Consider the following 20,282-nt stretch of genomic DNA (forward strand, 5'->3'; position numbering starts at 1 on the left):
TCAGGTAACACATTATTAGTCTCTTTATCCAAATCACAGATAGGCAAGAGTTAAAAGTACAGTCCACTTCTGTGTGTGTTTTTGTGTATATGTACACACACACCATGTAGATAATGTGTGTATATATATACGTGCACACAGTATATAACTATAATCTTTGGCATCTGTTTACAGAGTAAATCAGGATTATCTTTCTAAATATGTTTAAATAAATATTTAAAGCATATGGGCTCTTAAATAGGGTCTGGCAATTTTCTGGAATCTTGACATATGCTACTAAATTTTGTAATGAAGAGCCTATACTCCTGGAGTATTTGCTAGAGCCCATGATTGCACTTTTAACTCCTGTCTACCAAGAACTGAAAAAAAAAAAATTAACATATGTTCAACCTTATGATTGCCAAATTCCATTCCAAACTAATAGAATCATAGCACTTAAAAAGAAAACTATGGAATTAAAAGTACTCAAAAGGTATAAATGCATGGTTTTTAAATACAAGAGAAGTTAACTAATTCAAATTAATTAAATAAACTCACAATTTGACCACCCACCTTAAATCTCATTGCTGTGAAGCAGCCGAGCAATAAATGCTCCATAAATGCTGGCTGAGTAGTCAGTAAATCTGGCACCAGTAAGAGCAAGTACTTGTAAAAAAAAGAAATCATGTTTTGGGCCAGGCAAGGTGGCTCATGCGTATAATCCTAGCACTTTGGGAGGCCAAGACGGTTAGATCACTTGAGGTCAGGAGGTTGAAACCAGCCTTACCAACATGGTGAAATCCTGTCACTACTCAAATACAAAAAAATTAGCCAGGCGTGGTGGCAGACACCCGTAATCCCAGCTACTCAAGAGGCTGAGGCAGGAGAATTACTTGAACCCTGGGAGGCAGAGGTTGCAGTGAGCCAAGATCATACCACTGCATTCCAGCCTGGGTGACAGAGCAAGACTTTGTCTCAAAAAAAGGAAAAGAAATCATGTCTTAAGTTTCAAGAAATTGAAACCAGACTATTAGAATACTTTAAAAATGAGAAACGTTGTCTTCCCTTATTATAAATATTTCCAATTTTGAAACATATACTACTTACTCTTTCTAGCTACTCTGAGAACACATAAAAACAATTTTTAAAAATTGTGAAATATGAATGGTATGTACAAGTTTACATAAAATTCAACAAATAACTATAAAGTAAACACCAGTCATTTCAATCAGGTCAAAAAAATAGACCAAAGTCAGAACACTCCCTATCTCCCTTCATCACATCACCCTCTCCATCCACCTGTACAAGTAGTAACATCCTAACTCTGTGATGACAATTATCTAGATTTTCTTTATAGGTTTACCACATATATACATATCCTTAAAAATATAATTTAGCTATGCCTATTTGTGAATGATATATAAATAGAACCACACACAGTATACTATTCAGTCTTGCCTCTTTCATTAACACTGTTTATGAGATTCCTCCATAGAGTTACACAGTTACAGCCTGTTCATTTTCACTAAATATTCTATTACATGACTTGGAAAAAAAAAAAACCTTTTATCCATTCTACAGCAGACAGACATTGGAGAAGCTTCAATCTTTTGAATCTATAAAATGCTGCTGTGGACATTTAGTAGATAGTCTACTGCTTATCTGCACACATTTCTCTTGGGTATGAATTCTTAGGAACAGAAGTATTAGTTTGCAAAATATGTGGATCTTCAGTTATATTAGATGATGCCAAACTGTCTTTTAAAATAATTGCATCAATGTGCATTCCTACCTGTGGTATTTAATTTGCATTCTGAACTACTAATGAAATTAAGCACATTTCGTATCTACTGGCCATGCAGATGTTCTCTCTTGTGAACCACCTATTCAAGTTACTTTGCCAAGTTTTCGATTGCCTTTTGATCATCGTTTTATAGTAATTCTTCGATTTATTTATTTATTTTTATAGTAATTCTTTTATAAGTAGTCAATGTAAGTCCTCGGCTAATTTTATATGTTGTAAAAATATTTTCCCATTATGTGGCATTAAAGAAAACAGCTTTGGATGAAGAGTTCTTAAAGTCAAATTTATCAATTTTTTTCCTTTCCCAGTTATCTGTATGATAATGATTTTTATGTCTTACCTAAGAAATCCTTACCTACCTCATAATCATGAACATACTCTCCTATATTATCCTGTAAATAGCTTTATAATTTTGCTATTTACATTTAGGTCTATAAGCATCCTGGAGGTAATTTTGTATAAAATCTGCGGTAAGTTCAATTTCCTGAGTTTTCCATATGGATAAACAATTGTCCCTACACCACTGCTTAAGGAGTTTGTTCTGCCACCTCTATCATATATTAAGTATCAATATATGCACGGTTCTGTTTCTGAGCTGTTATTCCATTAGTATGTTTGGCATTTGGTATTTGTACCACTGCCACTGTATGTTAATTATTATAGCTTTAAAATTAGTCTTAATATATTGTAGTGCAAACCCTCTCACCTTTTTCTTCAGTGTCTTCTCCTATTTTCTCTGTGAACTTTAGAATCAGTTGTTGAAATTGGTATTGACTGATATTTCATCAACTCCATAAAGATTATCTTATGTGGCACAGATATATATATGAGATTTCTGATCCATGAATATGGTATAACTCTACATTCCTAGGATAAATCCAACTTAGTCATGATATATTATCTCTTCTACATATTGCTGGATTTAATCTCTGTATTAGCATAAGTAATGCTAGATGCTTTAATAAATCCATAAATCTCAGTGGCTTAACACAATGAAAGTTTCTTATTCATACAAAGCCCAAGAAGGATGTTACTTATTCTCAGTGAGCCCTGTGTGAAATTTGGAGCCCCCAAAGACATTTATCTTATGGTTCCACATATATGACCTCAGGGTTCCCATCTGGATTCTTAGCACACAGGATGCCAAACAGGGAAGAAAGAATATGAAGATTATGTAGGAAGTATCTTACTGATCACACCTGGAAGCAGTTTGCATCATTTTCACTCACATCTCCTTGGCCAGAGGTCAGTCACAAGACCACTCCTAACCACAGGGGAGGCTAATACAGAGTCTAGTTTTGTGCAAACAGTAGAGAAAATGGGTCATTCTGAAAATAAAAATGTCTCCCATAAAAAATATGTGAACACAAAGAAGTAGACTAATATTTGGCTGAAGACTTTTACATTTATTTTCAGTGAAACTGGCTTCTAATTATTCTCTTTGCAACTCTCCTAGTTGGTTTGCTATCAAGGTTAGGCTAGCTTTAGATAATAAGGAAAGTAAAGCTCTTTGTTCTACTATTCTTTGGAGGAATTTGTGAAATACTGGAATTATTTCCTTTTTAAAAAATCTACTAGTATTTGCTTATGAAGCCATTGGGACTTGAAGTTTTGTGGAAAACTTGACAAGAATATTCAATTTTTCAATTTTTTTATTATTACATTTGTTAAAATATATTTTTCTGAAAATCTGTCCAATGAATCAAAGTTTTGAGGCACAGGATTCTGAGATTATACATGCTCAAAAAAGTGTGTCAAAATAGCCACTGAACAGAAAACTAAATGGTACTTCTGTGATCCTCTAGTTCATCTTCTACCCTTATAGAGAACATTAAAAGTTAAAAGAGATCCAGAGATCCAAGTACTCATCCCCCACGTCACCTCAACATATAGCTGTTAAGTAACAGAACCAGGACTAGAATCTAAGTCTATTACTCTTTCCAATATGCTATGCTCAGCTGTTAAATGGACTGCATCCATCAGTCAGCAAATCAAAGGGAGAATAGATAGATAAGAGAGCTGTAATCAGGAACTTCAACCACTGAGAAGAGATAACATTTACTGTGTATGTGGTGGTTGTAGGCACTGTCTTCATATTCCTCTGCAGTTCCTCTATGATCTTATTATCCCTATCTTCCTTAGTGACAAGTATGTGGTGTTCAGGCTATGGCTTCTCTTAATTCTAAGATCTTATCCAGTTCTAAGACACTCCTAGTTTTGATGGTAAAAATCCCAACAAATGGTAATAAGAGTCCCTACCTGCCCCACCCCAACCCCAACGGTTTTGAGGCCCTTGTCTCCCAGGAGCTGAATACTGAGCAGCCACTTAGTAAAGCCACGTAGTCTCAGCTTGTCACCAGAAAGAATGTAACTCTGTTCTAGATCTCCACACGTAAATGAATGCTGAAATAGAGCTGATTCTCAGTGCACCACAAAGAAAAGAAAGTCTATCTTCAAAAGTCCTGGAGCTTGGTTCTTCACGATCCCTTTTTGTTTACTAAATAAATATGCTAATTTGCATTTTTCTTTCATTCAACAAAATATATTGAGAGGACCCTACTAGGTGCTGATATTTACTGAGAAACTAGACAGATCATTGTCCACATGAAGCTTGTAGAGGTCATCTGATCATTTCATGAAGACTGCTTTCTTACCATGGCAGCCTGATTTGGTCTTGGCCCTTTCTTCTAAAGCAGTAGGTGGTTTGATTGTAACACTGAAGTACAGGTGTTAAGCCTTCCCTCTTGAAATTTTCTCTGGGTATAGAACTCTTAAGTCGGATTCTACTATATTCCTTTATAGCACACTTAAGCTATCATTTCATTGACTCCAGATTTCATTTGTTATTTGGAAATAGCATCCTTTTGAGGATAGTCTCTACGTTTTTCTTATCTTTGTTTTCTTCTATATAGAGATTTTTTGTTGTTTGTTACTCTGCATGGGATTTTCTGAATTTCTTAAATCTAAGGATGGCGGGCTTTCATCAATCCTAGAAAATTCTGTCATTATCTCATAAAATATCACCTCCACCCAATTCTCTGTTTCCTTCTTCTAGTATGACAATTAAATATAGGCTAGAACTTCTAAACATGATTCTCCTTTTCTTTAAAACTTTCCTGATGTTTACCACCTTTTAATATTTGCATTGAATTCTAGATAATTTCTTCTATCTTCGGTTCACAAATTCTCTCTACGGCTATGGAAAATCTACTTCTACCATGTCTACTTCATTAGTTTTGTTTATTATATTTTTCACATCTTGAAGTATTTCATTCAAGTCTGATATGTCAATTCCTTTATAACTTCCTGTTTCCTACAGATATTTTCAATTTTATTTCTTAAAACATAGAAAGTGAAACTGTTCTATAATCTACATTAATAATGTCATCTGAAATATACAGGAATTATTTTCTACTGTATCCTGCTATGCCTTTTTTTCTTATATGCTTGGTCACCTTTGTATGATGCCCAATAGTTTTGAAAGGTTAAAAGAGATTTCTAATGCACAGAATAAGGTGCCTTTCTTCAAAACGGATATAAATTTGCTTCCCGCAGCTACCAGGGCCCTAGTTTTCTTGAATGTCTTGTATTATACTTGGGACTACGATTCCACACAATGCTGGTAACTTGGTTTACAACCTCTCGGATATGTTCTCTTTTTTTTCTTTTCTTGTTCTCTTCTTTCCCCTACCCGCTTAATACTAAATAACTCTCCTTGCAATCCTTTGGGAGTAGGAGAAGGCAGTGCATTTTCCTCTTTTCCTAAGGCCCAGCTTAAAGGCATGTGGGGTATCTATTAGGCGCATAAACCTAGAAGTGATCATTTTCCCTTTGATTCTGAATCTATCAGAACCTGAATCTCAGTTCTACAAATTTTTATCTAGACAGGCAAATAATTCAGGGTGGCCAGAGTTTTAAATATTTCTTTACCTTTATGATCTTACCTCTCTTAAATTTTGCCCTGGCACATTCCTTGAGAGCTCTTTGATAATGTAAAAAGGTTTTGTTTTTACAGTTTATCTAGTATTTTTAGATGTCTTCAGCAGAAGAGTTGATCCAGATAACCTAGCCCAACAATACCCAAATTTACAAAAACAAAACAAACAAAACATTTTCTAATAATATCCACAACATTACTGGGTATTGTTGACGTTTTTGCTATTTTTTTAAAAGTGAGATATAGGACAGGGTTTGGTAATTCCTCAAAAAGTTAAACAGAACTTACCACAAAACCCAGGAAATTCTACTACTAACTAGATACCCAAGAGAAATGAAAACTTATGCCCATACAAAAACTTGTACACAAACTTCATAGTATTAAATGAAAAACTATTTAGTCATAGAATGAAGTACTGATATAGCTACCATATGGATGAACCTTGAAAACAACATTATGCTAAGCGAAAAAGCTGGACAAAAGATACATACTGTATTGACTCCATCTATATCAAATTCCCAGAATAGGTAAATCCATAGACACAGAAAGTAGATTAGTGGCTGCCAGGATGTAGGGAAAAAAGAGTTAGTAAGAGACTGCTAATGGGTACTGGGTTTGTTTTAGGGTTGATGAAAATGTTATGGAATTAGTGTTCATGGTTGTACCAACTTGTGAGTACTAAGAACTACTGAAGTGCATAATTTACACTAGTGAATTTTATGGTATACAAATTATATATCATTTAAAAGAAGAGAAAAAAGTTAATCTCAGGTATGTCTACCATATTTCAATAAGTAATTAAAATATGTATTCAATTTCACTTAATAGTGAAGGATGTCTGGAGCAATGATTTATAAAGATACAAGGTAATGTGACAGTACTACTATAGTATTAATGTGATAAATTAGGTTAATGAAAGCTCTGGGAATGTATACTATGATCATGAATAGTTATCACATTGGAAATCATATCATATTGTCCTAAGATGCACTAGTCTCATCCTAATTGAAGTGTTGCCAGCAATTCTATTCAAGTAATTTCGTGTATTTACAGGACCCACCATAGTGGCCACTAGCTACACTAACATGCCTCACTGAACATTTCAAGATATCTCTCCGATTATCATTTGTGTTCATGTGCAGAATACAAAGCTGCATAGGGTTTGCTATTTACAAGATTTTCCAAGAATGTATATACTGCAATAAAGGAGAGGCCTCTATACTTACCTTTTTACATATGTTTACTTCTCTAAAGGTTGGAAGTAAGATATATTAGCAGATGTGGAGGATGGGGAGATAAGGAAATAAAGTCATCATTTCCAGTGTTACAGAGTAAAAACAGTCACCTCCTATGATTGAGTGTTCCTTTAACTTAAACATATTTTATATTTTTGTCCCTACTAGATCTTGTAAAATTTGATGAAGTCTTAATTAAGAATATCATAAACGAGTGAATGCTGAAGTACACAACACTTCCTTTAGTTCCATTTCATAGGTCATTATTAAGCTGTGTGCTGAATCTTTACTGAGCACTGTGAAAAATACCAATGTTCCTTAGCAAAGTCTTTGCCTCAAAGGATCTACAGTCCTTCTTGCTCTCTTTGGATGCAGCTTCCTCAACAGTTAAATGAAGTAGAGAAACAAATCAGAGTTTCCTAACTGTTTTATAACACAAAAACCCTTTTCACAGCATTATTAGGTGAAAAAATATATATATATAAAACAAATTATGCACTCAAATTTTCTATAAATCAATTTTTAAAAAGCATGATGTGTCAACGTATTTCTTAGAACACAGCCTAACCCTTCACTTTAATCTCTCCTCTCCATTCAAACCAAATGGAATTACATTCCTCTTTCTATAATTTTCAGTATTACTAAAAACCTATCATAGTAGATAAGATAATTTAGTTTATTTTAAAAAGCTACACACTTTGTTTAAAATGCTGCTCATCTGCTGCCAGATTAATTCCTGTAATAACGATTTGACTACTTAAAACTTTTAAACACCCCTCCAAAGGCTGTTCAATGCCTACTGGACAAAGAGTAAATAGCACAGCTAGTATTCAAGACATTAGACATTAAGTCTCAAATACATTAAATTTGTCTCTTCTTTACCTTCAATTATTCCTCTACACAAACCCTCCATTCCACAAACATTTTGTATATGATGTAAGGTAAATGCTATATCCTTATAGGAAAAAAATATGGATATCCAGGTTTTCTAGCACAATTTATTGAAAAGACTGTCCTTTTCTCGTTGATTTACCTTGGCTCTTTTGTCAAAAATAAATTAACCATGTATATATGGGTACCTTTCTGAGCTCTCTATTCTGCTCTATTGAACTACATGCCTATCCCTATGCAAATACCACACTGTCTGAATTCCAGGTAACATCTGGCTAGAACAAGCCAATCAGGACATTCTATCTTTTCTCTACCACTGTGTTTAGTGTTTTCAGAGTGGGAGATGGAGAGGTAACTGATTTAAACAGTACAATTAGAATTAATATTAGAACATTTGCTGCAGATTCTGGGACACAGCTGATCTGATACTTTACACTGAGGCTGAACAATATAGTAACCAATAGCCACATGTGGTTAAATTAAAATTAAAAGATTAAAAACTCAAGATTTTCAGTTGCAATACATACTCAATAGCTACACCCAGTCCTACTATATTGGACAAATATGGAACATTTCTATTATCACAAATTCTATTAGATAGTGCTGCTTTAGATGATGCTATGTGCAGACAGAAGGCCTAGAGTTGCCACTGCCATTTTATCAACATGAAAAAACCAGCATGAAGACAAAGCTGATACACGGGCAAAGGCAGACACTGGGAGCCCACTTGAATAGAGCCTAATTTCTACCACACTGCTGAGATTTTTGTTACATGACATAACCAATACCCCTATTTTTAAGACCAATTTCAGTGAGCTCTTCCATTGCCTGCATGTGGAAGCAACCTAACTAATGTGATATGGTTTTCAAAATGCTTTCACATACATTACTTTAACTGATCGTCAAAACTCAGTAAGATTTAAAAATTTAATACTGTTCTCTCTGCCCTATTAAACACTGAGCTTAGTAACCCAGTACACTAAGCATTCAATAAGTAAATGAAAATATAGTAAATATATGCTAGTTAGAATACTAAATACAGATATTTACTTTAAATAACTAATAAGTGATAAATAGGATTTGAGAGTCTAATATCAAATAACTTTCACAAAATATCTAAAACATTAGTTTATACTGTCCTACAGAACATAACTGATAGGTTTTTAATAGACCAAAGTAACAAAACCATTTTTAAAAACTTAATTCAACTATACAAATGTGGAAACCACAATAAAAATGTTTTAATTATATACTATTGTGGGATAATCCTATACAAACACGGATGGCACAAAAAAAAGCAAGCTAATATTTTGAATTCCTCTACAAACACTAGTTGCTACTTCTAAGTTCTTTTCTCAGAGCATAACATTTTTAAGGTTTTTGAGATAGATTCTGGAAACAACACTTAAGCCCAGAAATTACCACAAAATAAACCGGTTATTTGAAAAGAAAATTTCTATAAAAACAAAGCATCACAGAAAAATATTCTTCATTGAATTACAAGAGATAAATTCCAACACGCATAATAAAGCTTTGGTTTATTCTAGAAGGCTTAAGCATGTAGCTGCCTATTTACCAAGTTTTAAAAATCACTAACATTTAAAAAACAATATGGAAGGCTTACCTTCTCACATTTTACTGCAAATGAATTAAAACGAGAAATTACAAGAAATGCTCTTTGAGGAAAAAAACATAATCTCGTATCAATTACTTAAATATACAATAATATTCTTTATAAAATTATATGCTAAGGGTTTAGCATACACAATCAGCGAAACACGTTACAAATTTGAAAATCAACCAACTAAACAAAAACCTAGAAAATTACAAGATATGTCTTTTCTAAAATATAATTCATACCATCATTTGGAATTTTTTACCAGTACAGCACTGACTGCATAAATGTAAATTAAAAAGTTGAGTTATGACTAATCTATGCAAGACAATATCTTTCTGTAGAATCTAGATCCCTAGAGTCTGAAAACAGAGCCACAAAAATAAATTCAAAATAAATATGAAAACTATACAGCTGTCTCCTTAATTTTAAATTGTGTTTGAAGTGCCAGGTTTCACAAAACTGTATGTCTGCATTAGCCATCTATATGTAAGAGAACTGAAATATCATTCAGACTATATACATGTTACTTTACAGGCAGATACAGAACACTGAGAAACACAGGAAGAACCTATTATCTTCTGCCCTAAATGAGTTTCTGGCTCAACTAGCAGTATAATATCTTACAATATTTATATGCTTAATGATTAATATTTGATGAGAAACATAAAAATCTTGGCATTCTAAGGGTCTTAAATTGATATTGAAGTGTATCTAACAAAAGAACTTCCGCCGTAAGATAATAAAATAGCTAGCATATCACCTTATCAAGAAAAAGGCAGCAATAGGGCCAGTTACCACTATATTCCCAGTGTCTAACACAATGCCTGGTACATAGTATGATAAACATCAATACAATAAATTTAAAATGTAGAACTATTATATTCAATATTTTTACCTCTTTTCCTTTTCCTTCATCTCCCTTCAAAAAATTACCATGCAGTTCTAACATAACTTACTGCATGGGAAATGCAAGGAGAAACCTAAGCAGCTATTTTATTAAGCTCTTTCAGTGGCTATCCAAACCTGCAGGATAGAGTGAAGGGCCTTATATAGCTCATGAGGATCTGGTTTACTTCTCAGGTCTTTAGCTAGTCCACTCTTCACACTATACTACAGTGACACTTGGCTGATTTCTACTTCATAAACTAACTGCAGTGTCTCATTTCCTAATTTTCACATAAGCTGCCTTCTAACCTAGAGCATCTTTCTTTTCCACCTACCATATCCTTTAAAGCTGGGGTCTCTAACCCCTGGGGGCACAGACCCTGTTAGGAACTGGGCTGCACAGCAGGAAGTAAGTGGTGGGCGAGTGAGCATTACTGTCTGAGCTCTGCCTCCTGTCAGATCAGCAGTGGCATTAGATTCTGATAGAAGCATGAACCCTACTGTGAACTGCACACGGAAGGGATTGACGCATGCATTCCTTATGAGAATCTAACGCCTGATGAGCTGAGGTGGAACAGTTTCATCTCAAAACCATCTCCCTGCCCCCATCCCTCCCACTCCCAGTCTCCATCCCTGATGCCAACAAGGTTGAGAACTGCTGCTTTAAAGGACTCTGGTGATAACAACACCTCTAGAGGAAGTTTTCTCTAATCACTTTCTCAATCCTCTTTATCTCCTCTTCTGATTGGTAAAATCTGACCAAAGCATCAAATACCTTCTGGAGAAAAAGGAACACTTTATCTGATGGTAAGTACTATTAATAAAATATTCAATCCCTGACACATAGGACATAAAAAGAACACATAGGTATCCATCCATAATCACAAGAAATGTATTACAGAAATGTGAGTTACATATACAAGTGTATCTATCTTCTTTTCCTCCCTCCATGAACTCTCATTTGTTTATCAATGACATCAACCTCTAATGTAGAAAAATATGACCTCAAGACAAGGAAAACCACACTTAGAGATGCATAGTGCCTTATAAAAAGCACACAAATAAAAACCAATAATTGTACGATATATAATATTCAAATGCATAACAATCTAAAAGTAGTAATACTGAAATTACAAGAGCTATAGTAACTGCTATGTGAGGTGATGGTGCAGTGACATGTAGGAAGAGGAGGAGGGCCATGAGGATTGTGTGCCTCACCCTGTGAATCATCATCCTGCTGCTTCAGGCTCTGTTAGGAATAAAAGAGCAAGGTAGGGGACTGGAGGTGGAGGAAAGCTTTGTCTTATCTTCAGATGTCTCATTATTTTCTTCCCTTTCCCTGTTGTTCCACTGCAGCCCTGTAAAACATTAGGCAAGCCTCTTAAATACTCCCTGTCTGTTCCATTCCTCATAACATGGGGAGAAAAGATGATTGACTCAAAAAGCCTCTGAGATTATTATACATAATACTGTCAGAAAATCCAAGCCTCTACTTTTGTAGGGTCAGCACTAGATGATCTTAGGAGGTAAGTCATTTAACTTTCTTTTTTGTTCATCTAAGAAGCCAATTATCACCTCCAACTCATTCCCACCACACCTTAAAGAAGCACCCCTCAAAGAAACTACCCTCGCACAAGCTCTTATAACCATGTAGAATTGAACTGAAACGTAACCCACCAGAAATGCATTCCTTAGGTGCAATTCACACCAATACTGCATACTAGTTTGAATTACTTTTCAGAGGGTTTAAAAAATGACAGTTTGTGCTCACTGTTTTAAATTATTTCAGGGGATATTCTTGATGATAAAAATGTTTAAAAAGCCAGACAATCACTCCCAAGAAACTGTCAACTTGAAACATTTAGTCTATAACTGCACTTAAGGCAAGTTAATTCAATAATCCATGACTGCTTAGGCTTCAGCCAAAAGTTGCAGATTCAGTAGAGTTAAGGTGGGACCAAGAACTTGCATTTCTAGGAAATCTCTGGGGATGCTGATGCTGCTGGTCAGGGTACTACACATTTTGAGGACCACTGATTTTAAATAATGTACTCTCAAGCATGATCACTGTCACTAACATCTGCTTTTATTTTCTAATTGACAGATGCATTTTATATTGATTCCCTATCTTCCTTTCTTTTAGATATGATTTCCAAATTCTTTTGTAATTTGAAAATAGGCACGGATTTTTAAGACTCAAACAGATCTTCTCTTTCTTCAGAATCCAAATTAACAATATCTGACTTAATTTATCACTGTGCCCCCATTGCCTCAACTGTGAAATAAGGGCAACAATAAGGATTCAATAAGAAAATTCAAATAAAGTCTTTACTAGACCATGTTAAGTGATTAAAAAATATCTATTATTCTTATTGCTATTATCCTCACTAACTTTCCATTAATTATTGAGGAAAATTTGATTGCTATATATTATACATTATTGGTATATGTATAAAATCTTATCTATTTATGGTAAAATGTTCCAGAGCTCCACTGGATGCAGTAAACTAGGGAGCAAACGGAAATAATGTCACAGACCTGGGTTCTAATCCTGGTTCTGCCACTAAATTGCGACATGACTCTAGACAATTCATTTTAGAGTGTATCCCAATTTTTCCTTCTGAAAAAGCTTACCTTGGATATGAAGATTAAATAAGATAATGCAAGAAGAATTTTTTTTTTTTAAAGTACTGTAGTAGTCCTATGGTGAAAAGCTCCTCTCTTTGGGAATAGTTCACAAGATATTAACAAGAGAGATAAATGGCCAGGACCCTTTTACTTACATACTTAAATGACAGTACAATAATCTGAATTGCCACACAAATGATTTTAGAATGTTACCAAGTCATGGCTATTTTAAAAATATAATGGGCAGGAATATTTAGTGTTTTCAATAGTTGTGCCAAATGACAGGAAAAAACATGGACACAAAAGTAATCTCAGGTGTTTTTTAGGTAGCATCTGCTAAAATCCTCACCTGTTACCTTTGCAGAATCCCAAAGCCTCTGGCTTTAATTTAGTATAAATTCAAATTACACACATATACATGTGTATGAACAACGGCAACTGCTTGTGTTGGTAATTTCCATCTGTAGCTTCCTGTACTCTAGGACATATCTAATATTCCTGTAAAATTATATAATATAGTTCATAATTTTTTATCTTAATTTTACTAAAAAGAAAACTGAAGAGTTACAACATTTCCTTCGTACATATGAATTAATTACTACATTTTATAGGACCAAACAAAAGTCTGACACCTATTTTTGTATCAATGCTTAATAACTTGAAAAGATAAGATATATGCCTTTGATAACATACTGTGTGGAATATTACCTAACGAAATATGGGAAATAAAGTTATAAAACTCATTTTTTGTAAGGAATGCAGTACTGAAAAGCAATGTGGAAACATTTTAAAATAAGATGTATTTTAAACACAGAAATGTCATTCTTCATTTCAAATAAATTGAGTTATGAAGTCTCTTATGAATCTTACCCTAATGGCAACTGCTTAATTTACTAATGTGTAAGTTTGCATTATCATATATTAAGCTTTTCTAATGAGGGGATATACACATCCTCAAGATATTACAGACCTTAATTTAAAATACCTAAATGCAATTTAAAATATGTAAGTACAAATTAAAAAAATAAAACTGTATAGAAATAATTTATAAAATTTTATCAACTCTAACCAAAGTTTAAAAATTAAAATTTTATATTTAAAAAACTAGTTTAAAAACAGTTAATACGAAATCAGACAGAACAAAGATAGATGGATTTAAGTTTATAAATAAAATTGAAACACAGAAAAGAGCACCATGTCTACCTGTTTATAATCAACAATATTCAAATACCAACTAGTTTTAATATACTATATTAATTTTATAGTACTCTCACAAAACATACTGTATCTAACTCCACAGACCTAATACGTGTGAATCCTTGTACTACAGACTATACAGATGTGGTTAACAGCACAGTGCATCTACCCTTCTTCACAGTACATCCTCAAAGGGCTTGTATATTGGATACAATAGAAGAGGAATACATCTACTGAAGATGCCATGTTAATATACTCAAGGCTTTGTCAAAGCATATTTCAGTAATATAGGGAAAGTAAAATCCTGCTGATTTTAAAGACTAACATATACGCAAATGGAAATAGGTGGAGTCAGGTTATAGGCCTTAAGGAAGTCGTTTTCAGAGTTTGTGTCTCTACTAATAAAAGTTGACTCAGTAAGACTTTAATATACAAGAAGTATGAATTTAAGCCTTCTAATGTGTCACATAATGACACAAACTCTGAAGTATATTGGTCATGAACTTTAGAAAACACTCTAAAATAGATCAGTTATAACTGTTTATGCCTCCATCTTCTCATGTTCTCAATCACATGAGACGGCTAAGTAGTCCAGGACCTTACCACCAACTTGTTCCAAGTTTTTATAAATATATATAAAACCTTCAGTTGGTAAAAGTACATCTCAGTGGTTTACCAAAAATGGGAAGAATATTCTTTTGGCCTGAATTAGGAATCTCTAAATAAGATCAACTTGCAAAGCACACAGAAGACCCTCAAATATTTGTCAAATGAGTAAATGGGCATCAAAAACTCTGTTTTCCATTAATACAACTGCCTGAAAAGAAACCGTGAAAAAGGAAAAAAAAATGGCATTTCAAAAATATCCTTAAATGAGATACCTGTAAAGCACTTAATTTTTACAAAGTGCTTTACAGGTATCTCATTTAAGGATATTTTTGGCCCATAGGAAGCTCCATGTAAGTATCTTCATTACTGTTATCCTGTAAACTTAATATGGACCACAGCAATCTGTATAGATGCATCAACGTAAGCCATTACCACCACTGGCCAAAATAATTCATATGTGAATTGCACTACTAGTGAGGATGTAGGTTGTATCATCTTCATACGTGAAAAAAGGTCTATCTTACAAGTTTAACAACCACTCTTATAATAAAAGTTGACTCAGTAAGACTTTAATATACAAGAAGTATGAATTAAGCCCTGTAATTTAACCTACCACAATAAATTAATCCCTGATAATCCAATGCGTCTATCTACTATATTTATGTAATTTAGAACTTCATAAAGAACTATTAATGTGATTTGTTTTAACTTATTTTGAGGAAATGCAATTAAAAAGAAAACATCAAAATCCCAATTGAAAATTAAGCTGCAAAAGTTTTCCTTTATATTGAAACAGACTGTAATATAGAAGACTGCTTAAAATAATGTGTTTGGGATTTGCTCTCTTACACTTTGTTGACCACAACACAAATGAAGACTGAGGTAGTCTGAAAATTCTGTGGGGATTAAATCAGATTACATTCTCCATATTCTTTAGGGAAGTAAGCTTTAGGCAGTGTAAAGTACCCTCAACTTCCAGGGACCAAGAATAACAACTGCTGCAATGAAAAGAGCAGAGTAGTTAGGGTTAAGGAGGTGGTTACCTCTATAGTGAAACTAGCTGGAATACCTATTTGCTGACATTATCAAAGTCAACTCCATTGGTCTGAGTTGAGGCAGTGCTTTTGATGAAACATATAGGTTTATAAGATAAGAAGCTATTTTAAACACAATAGGGTTATTCTACATTTCAAAGAAATTCAGTTATGAAGTCTCTTAACAAAGCTTACCTGAATGGTCCCCTAATTTACAAATTACAATAAAAATGTACTCATGACATGTAACAGGGGAAAGGTCTACTACATAGTGTTATAAATAAATGATAACATAAAATAATTTATAAATGACAAATACAACTGCGTCAAGGGGTTTGGCTAAAGATATTACTATGAAGCCGGGCGCAGTGGCTCAGCCTATAATCCCAGCACTTTGGGAGGCCAAGGCGGGTGGATCACGAGGTCAAGAGATCGAGACCATCCCGGTCAACAAGGTGAAACCCCGTCTCTACTAAAAATACAAAAATTAGCTGGGCATGGTGGCGCACGCCTGTAATCCCAGCTACTCGGAAGGCTGAGGCAGGAGAATTGCTTGAACGCAGGAGGCAGAGGTTGCGGTGAGCCGAGATTGCACCATTGCACTCCAGCCTGGGTAACAAGAGCGAAACTCCGCCTCAAAAAAAAAAAAAAAAAAAAATTTAAAATGCATTTTCAGAATAATCTGTGAAGGCAAATAAATTAGATTCCTATATAACAAAATATCTAAATTATCTTTAATTTCAAATATTAGAAATATAATCTAGATTAGGACTCCATTTGTTCTTTTATAGTTGTTTTACATAATCTTCACATGGTTTCAGTACTTTCACCAATGAAATGCCTAATTTAAACACTTTTCTATTAAAAATTAGCCAAAATATGCTTCTTTCAAGTAACAAAAAAATTCCTCCATTGAATAGAAAGAAAATAAAACCTCTAAATATAAACAAAAGAGCCAAAAGTAACGATGAAGCTAATTTAAAATGTGTTTAGAAATACACATGGCAAAGTCATCTTACAGAAGATATTGAAACAGAGAAGATATAAAGTGGGGAAGCATACTGGTTTCCACTTTGAAGGTTTTATTGTAAAATGCTATTTCTGAGAAGATCATTCTAAAAAAAATCCTTTTCTTTTTCACTTAATTAGGTTGCTAGAACCACGAGAGCTATCAAATAGACAGCAGATAAAGAAAATGAGGCCTTTCTCCTCTTCTCCAACTAAAACACTATTAACAAAGCGAATATTATTTACATGATTCTTTTTTTATTAGTGTTTAAAGTTGTGAGTTGTCAATGACATAATGAAATTATTGATACATATCAAAACTGTAACTTCATACCGTCCAAAAGTGATACAGTCTCTTACAATATTAATTTTAAAACTCATACAAAATAATCATAGATGAAATGTTAGATTACGCTGGTATACATGGTAAAACAACACAGTTTACTTTGTTTGAATGAATAGGATATGTTTATAACACAAGTGAGCCACCATACAGCAATCAGACTCTTCTAAGAAGAATCTGAAGAATCTATATACCTGATTTATGTTTTAGATGTGAAAATCATTCTGACAGTTAATGCTATTAAACCAGATATTTCAGTATCACTTGCAATTCACTCATTACTAGATATATGTGTTACCTCAACAATATCCGAGTTGGTTCTGCTTTCATGAGGTTCATTATATTCTGTATACTTGAGAAGAACTTTGTCCATATCAGTACTAGCATATTGAAACAGTTTGTTAGAGCTGTTGAAAATGATGAGTGCTATTTCACAGTCACAGAGCACACTAAGTTCATAGGCTTTCTTCATTAATCCAAACTTTCTCTTTGTAAAAGTGACCTAAACAATAAAAAAGGTATATTTTTATTAAAAGCATTAGTAGTACTTGAATATAGTCTATCTGAAGATGAATCTTCTTTTTAATACTGAGTCAGATTTCAAAGATGGAAAAAGTTCCTAGCTTCATGCTCCATATGAGCCTTCCCGTTTCCATTGTGCTACAGCCCTACATTTGCTTTGTATATGCAAACTCTCTGACAGAGCTGTCTCTTGGGGAAGTATCTTTATCCTTAGCTGCCACTCCACTACAGAGGGTGAAGAATCACAGAAGGAAACAGTTGATCAGTGTTCCCTTATCATTCAGTTAAAACTGTTACCATCAGAAACCCCAAATCCCAGCCAGGTAATCTAGCATTACCCAGACTTTAATCCCTAAACAACTAAATACATCCACTAATCTAACATATTTCTCCTCCCTCCCAAGCCCTTCTTTATTGTACCCACTGAAATTCACAGCCTGGGATCAGCAAATTCCCCAAAGTCCTCAAATTCTTAACTGTTTCTTTCTTTAACTGAAACCTGTCACCTGAAATCCTCTCTAACAGAGACCACCCCCGCAAATTTTCAATTTACATCCCTTATACTGACTGAAGGCCCTAAAAGGGATGTCTTTTTATGCTCTGTATTCTCTCTTCCACAGTACTTTCTTTCCTTCCCTTTCAAGAACTTCAGGAATTTTGAAGCTCATGACATAAAAAAATTATAGCACCCAACAACTCTCCTTGGGGTAAGCAAGAGTTACCCATGATCCCTCTTCTAATAAGGGATGGGAAAGGAGGTGTAAGGGAACTTTCCATACTTTCTGCTCAATGCTGTTGTGAACCTAAAACTTTTCTAAAACATAGTCTATTTTAAAAAGTTTTTTAAAATTAGTAAGAATGTACTTTTGAATAATCTTTGGAACTGTGAAACAACATAAAGTTCAGCAATTTTCCCCATGGATATCTATCATACGATTTTCTTCTATAAACTTTAACTATTGGCCTACACTTAAATCAGTTATTGCAGTAGCTATTAAAGAAGTAGAGGATCTCCAGTATCATGAAAAGCAATTACTGCCACTAGAAATTTTTTCATGGGCCTAACTTTTATATCCTCTTACATTACAGGTATAATATGTATATGTAAAAGCAAAACAACAACAAAATGCATTCCACATGTACAATTCAAACACATTTCTGTATTTTTTAAGTCTGTTTTATTTCCTATGTAGCATGATAAAATTAAACAGTAGTACAGTAGTTCAATGATTTTCACTAAATTTAAGCAGAGTATCTGTTTTCTCCCTATGGTAACACCATAAATATTTAACATCTACACATTTTAGCATTTAATCACTTTAATCACTCTTAATTTTATGCAGATCTAATCTCTTCAATATTCTCAAAACTTTGTTTCCCCTGTATTTAGCAAGTGTACAAAGCACAATACTCCACGTATTATATGACCGCTCAAATATTCTATTAGCTAATAAGCTGAATGAAAATAGAGTTGAGAGGTTCTTTAAATTTCCATTTAACAAGGTAATTTAACCAGGCAATACAACCTGGTCTGTTCATGATACATATTTACATGTAAATTGTGCCATATATCCAAATCACCTTTTATGAATTAGCATTGAATACTGGCCTATATTTGATACTTTAAAATTCTCAATATAAAACAGAAATTACAATGCAAAACCTCAACATTTGTTGATGTACTTGTTTTAACAAATAGATTTTGGCAACAAGCAAAAACAAAATAGAATACAATGGGGAAAAGCAATGAGGGAAGAAATGAAAAAACATCCTCACTTATGACAAGAGTATTAAGCCTTAGAAGATGAGATTATAACAAAATATAACAGTCACAAAGCAGGAAAATAAGCTGTTAAGAGTCTACATTTTGCCTTGATTTTAGTGTTTTCAGTTCAAAAGAAGTTTTCGGTTGTCATACAGAGATTTTCCTTCTACACACTAGCTTTCTAGGACATCTAAAAGTGAAAAATCAGTAAAAGCCAAATAATTAGTACGGTGTTAATTAGTAATTTTGCAATACAGCCACATTTTAGTTCATAAATTTCATATGAAAGAAGAAAAACAATCTAAAATTAGGCTAGAGAATACTAACTACGTAATTACAACTCAATATTCAACTTTACTACTCTAAGACAATACTTTTAAACTGATTATTTTAATTACATTAAAATGATGTCAATTCTTTAAAGTTCAAAAGAAATCACAAAATTTAATTGTAAATTCAAAATGGAATAAAGTCATGTTTACTCCTCTCTACTCCTCTAAAAGCATGGACACATATATACATACATAATAAAAAGAGACTGGGTTTTCCTCAAGGAAAGTAAGAACCCCGAACTACAGATTTCCATCTGCCAGATTTGGTGAAATTGAGGAAAATGAAAGTGGATTCAGAGAATTCACACTGAGTTCTTCACAAAAGTGGCAATGTGCTCCGAGAGGATCCTCTGATTAGTGCTAGAAGATTCACAAGTGGAGAATCTTGTTCTAAATGCAGAATGCCAGGGAAGGTGAAACCAAAACAAATAAACTGAAGAAAATAATTTTATAGGAAAACTATTTTTGTTAACTCACACCTAATATAATTGCCAA

At 33.7% G+C, this 20,282-nt stretch overlaps 1 protein-coding gene across 15 annotated transcripts in view; it reads right to left on the minus strand.

Moving 5' to 3' along the window:
• Positions 1–20,282, minus strand: part of MEF2A (myocyte enhancer factor 2A) — a 143,771-nt gene that overhangs the window by 49,617 nt on the left and 73,872 nt on the right. For all 15 annotated transcript variants that reach the window (XM_064376246.1, XM_064376243.1, XM_064376245.1 and 12 more), the window contains one exon: positions 17,467–17,670. In XM_064376246.1, the coding sequence (XP_064232316.1) occupies positions 17,467–17,670 (204 nt within the window). The remainder of the gene's footprint in view (positions 1–17,466; positions 17,671–20,282) is intronic.

The sequence above is a fragment of the Aotus nancymaae genome, unplaced genomic scaffold (genome assembly GCF_030222135.1).
Source record: "Aotus nancymaae isolate 86718 unplaced genomic scaffold, 86718_ANA_hifiasm-v0.15.2.pri h1tg000014l, whole genome shotgun sequence".
NCBI classification, from domain to species: domain Eukaryota; kingdom Metazoa; phylum Chordata; class Mammalia; order Primates; family Aotidae; genus Aotus; species Aotus nancymaae.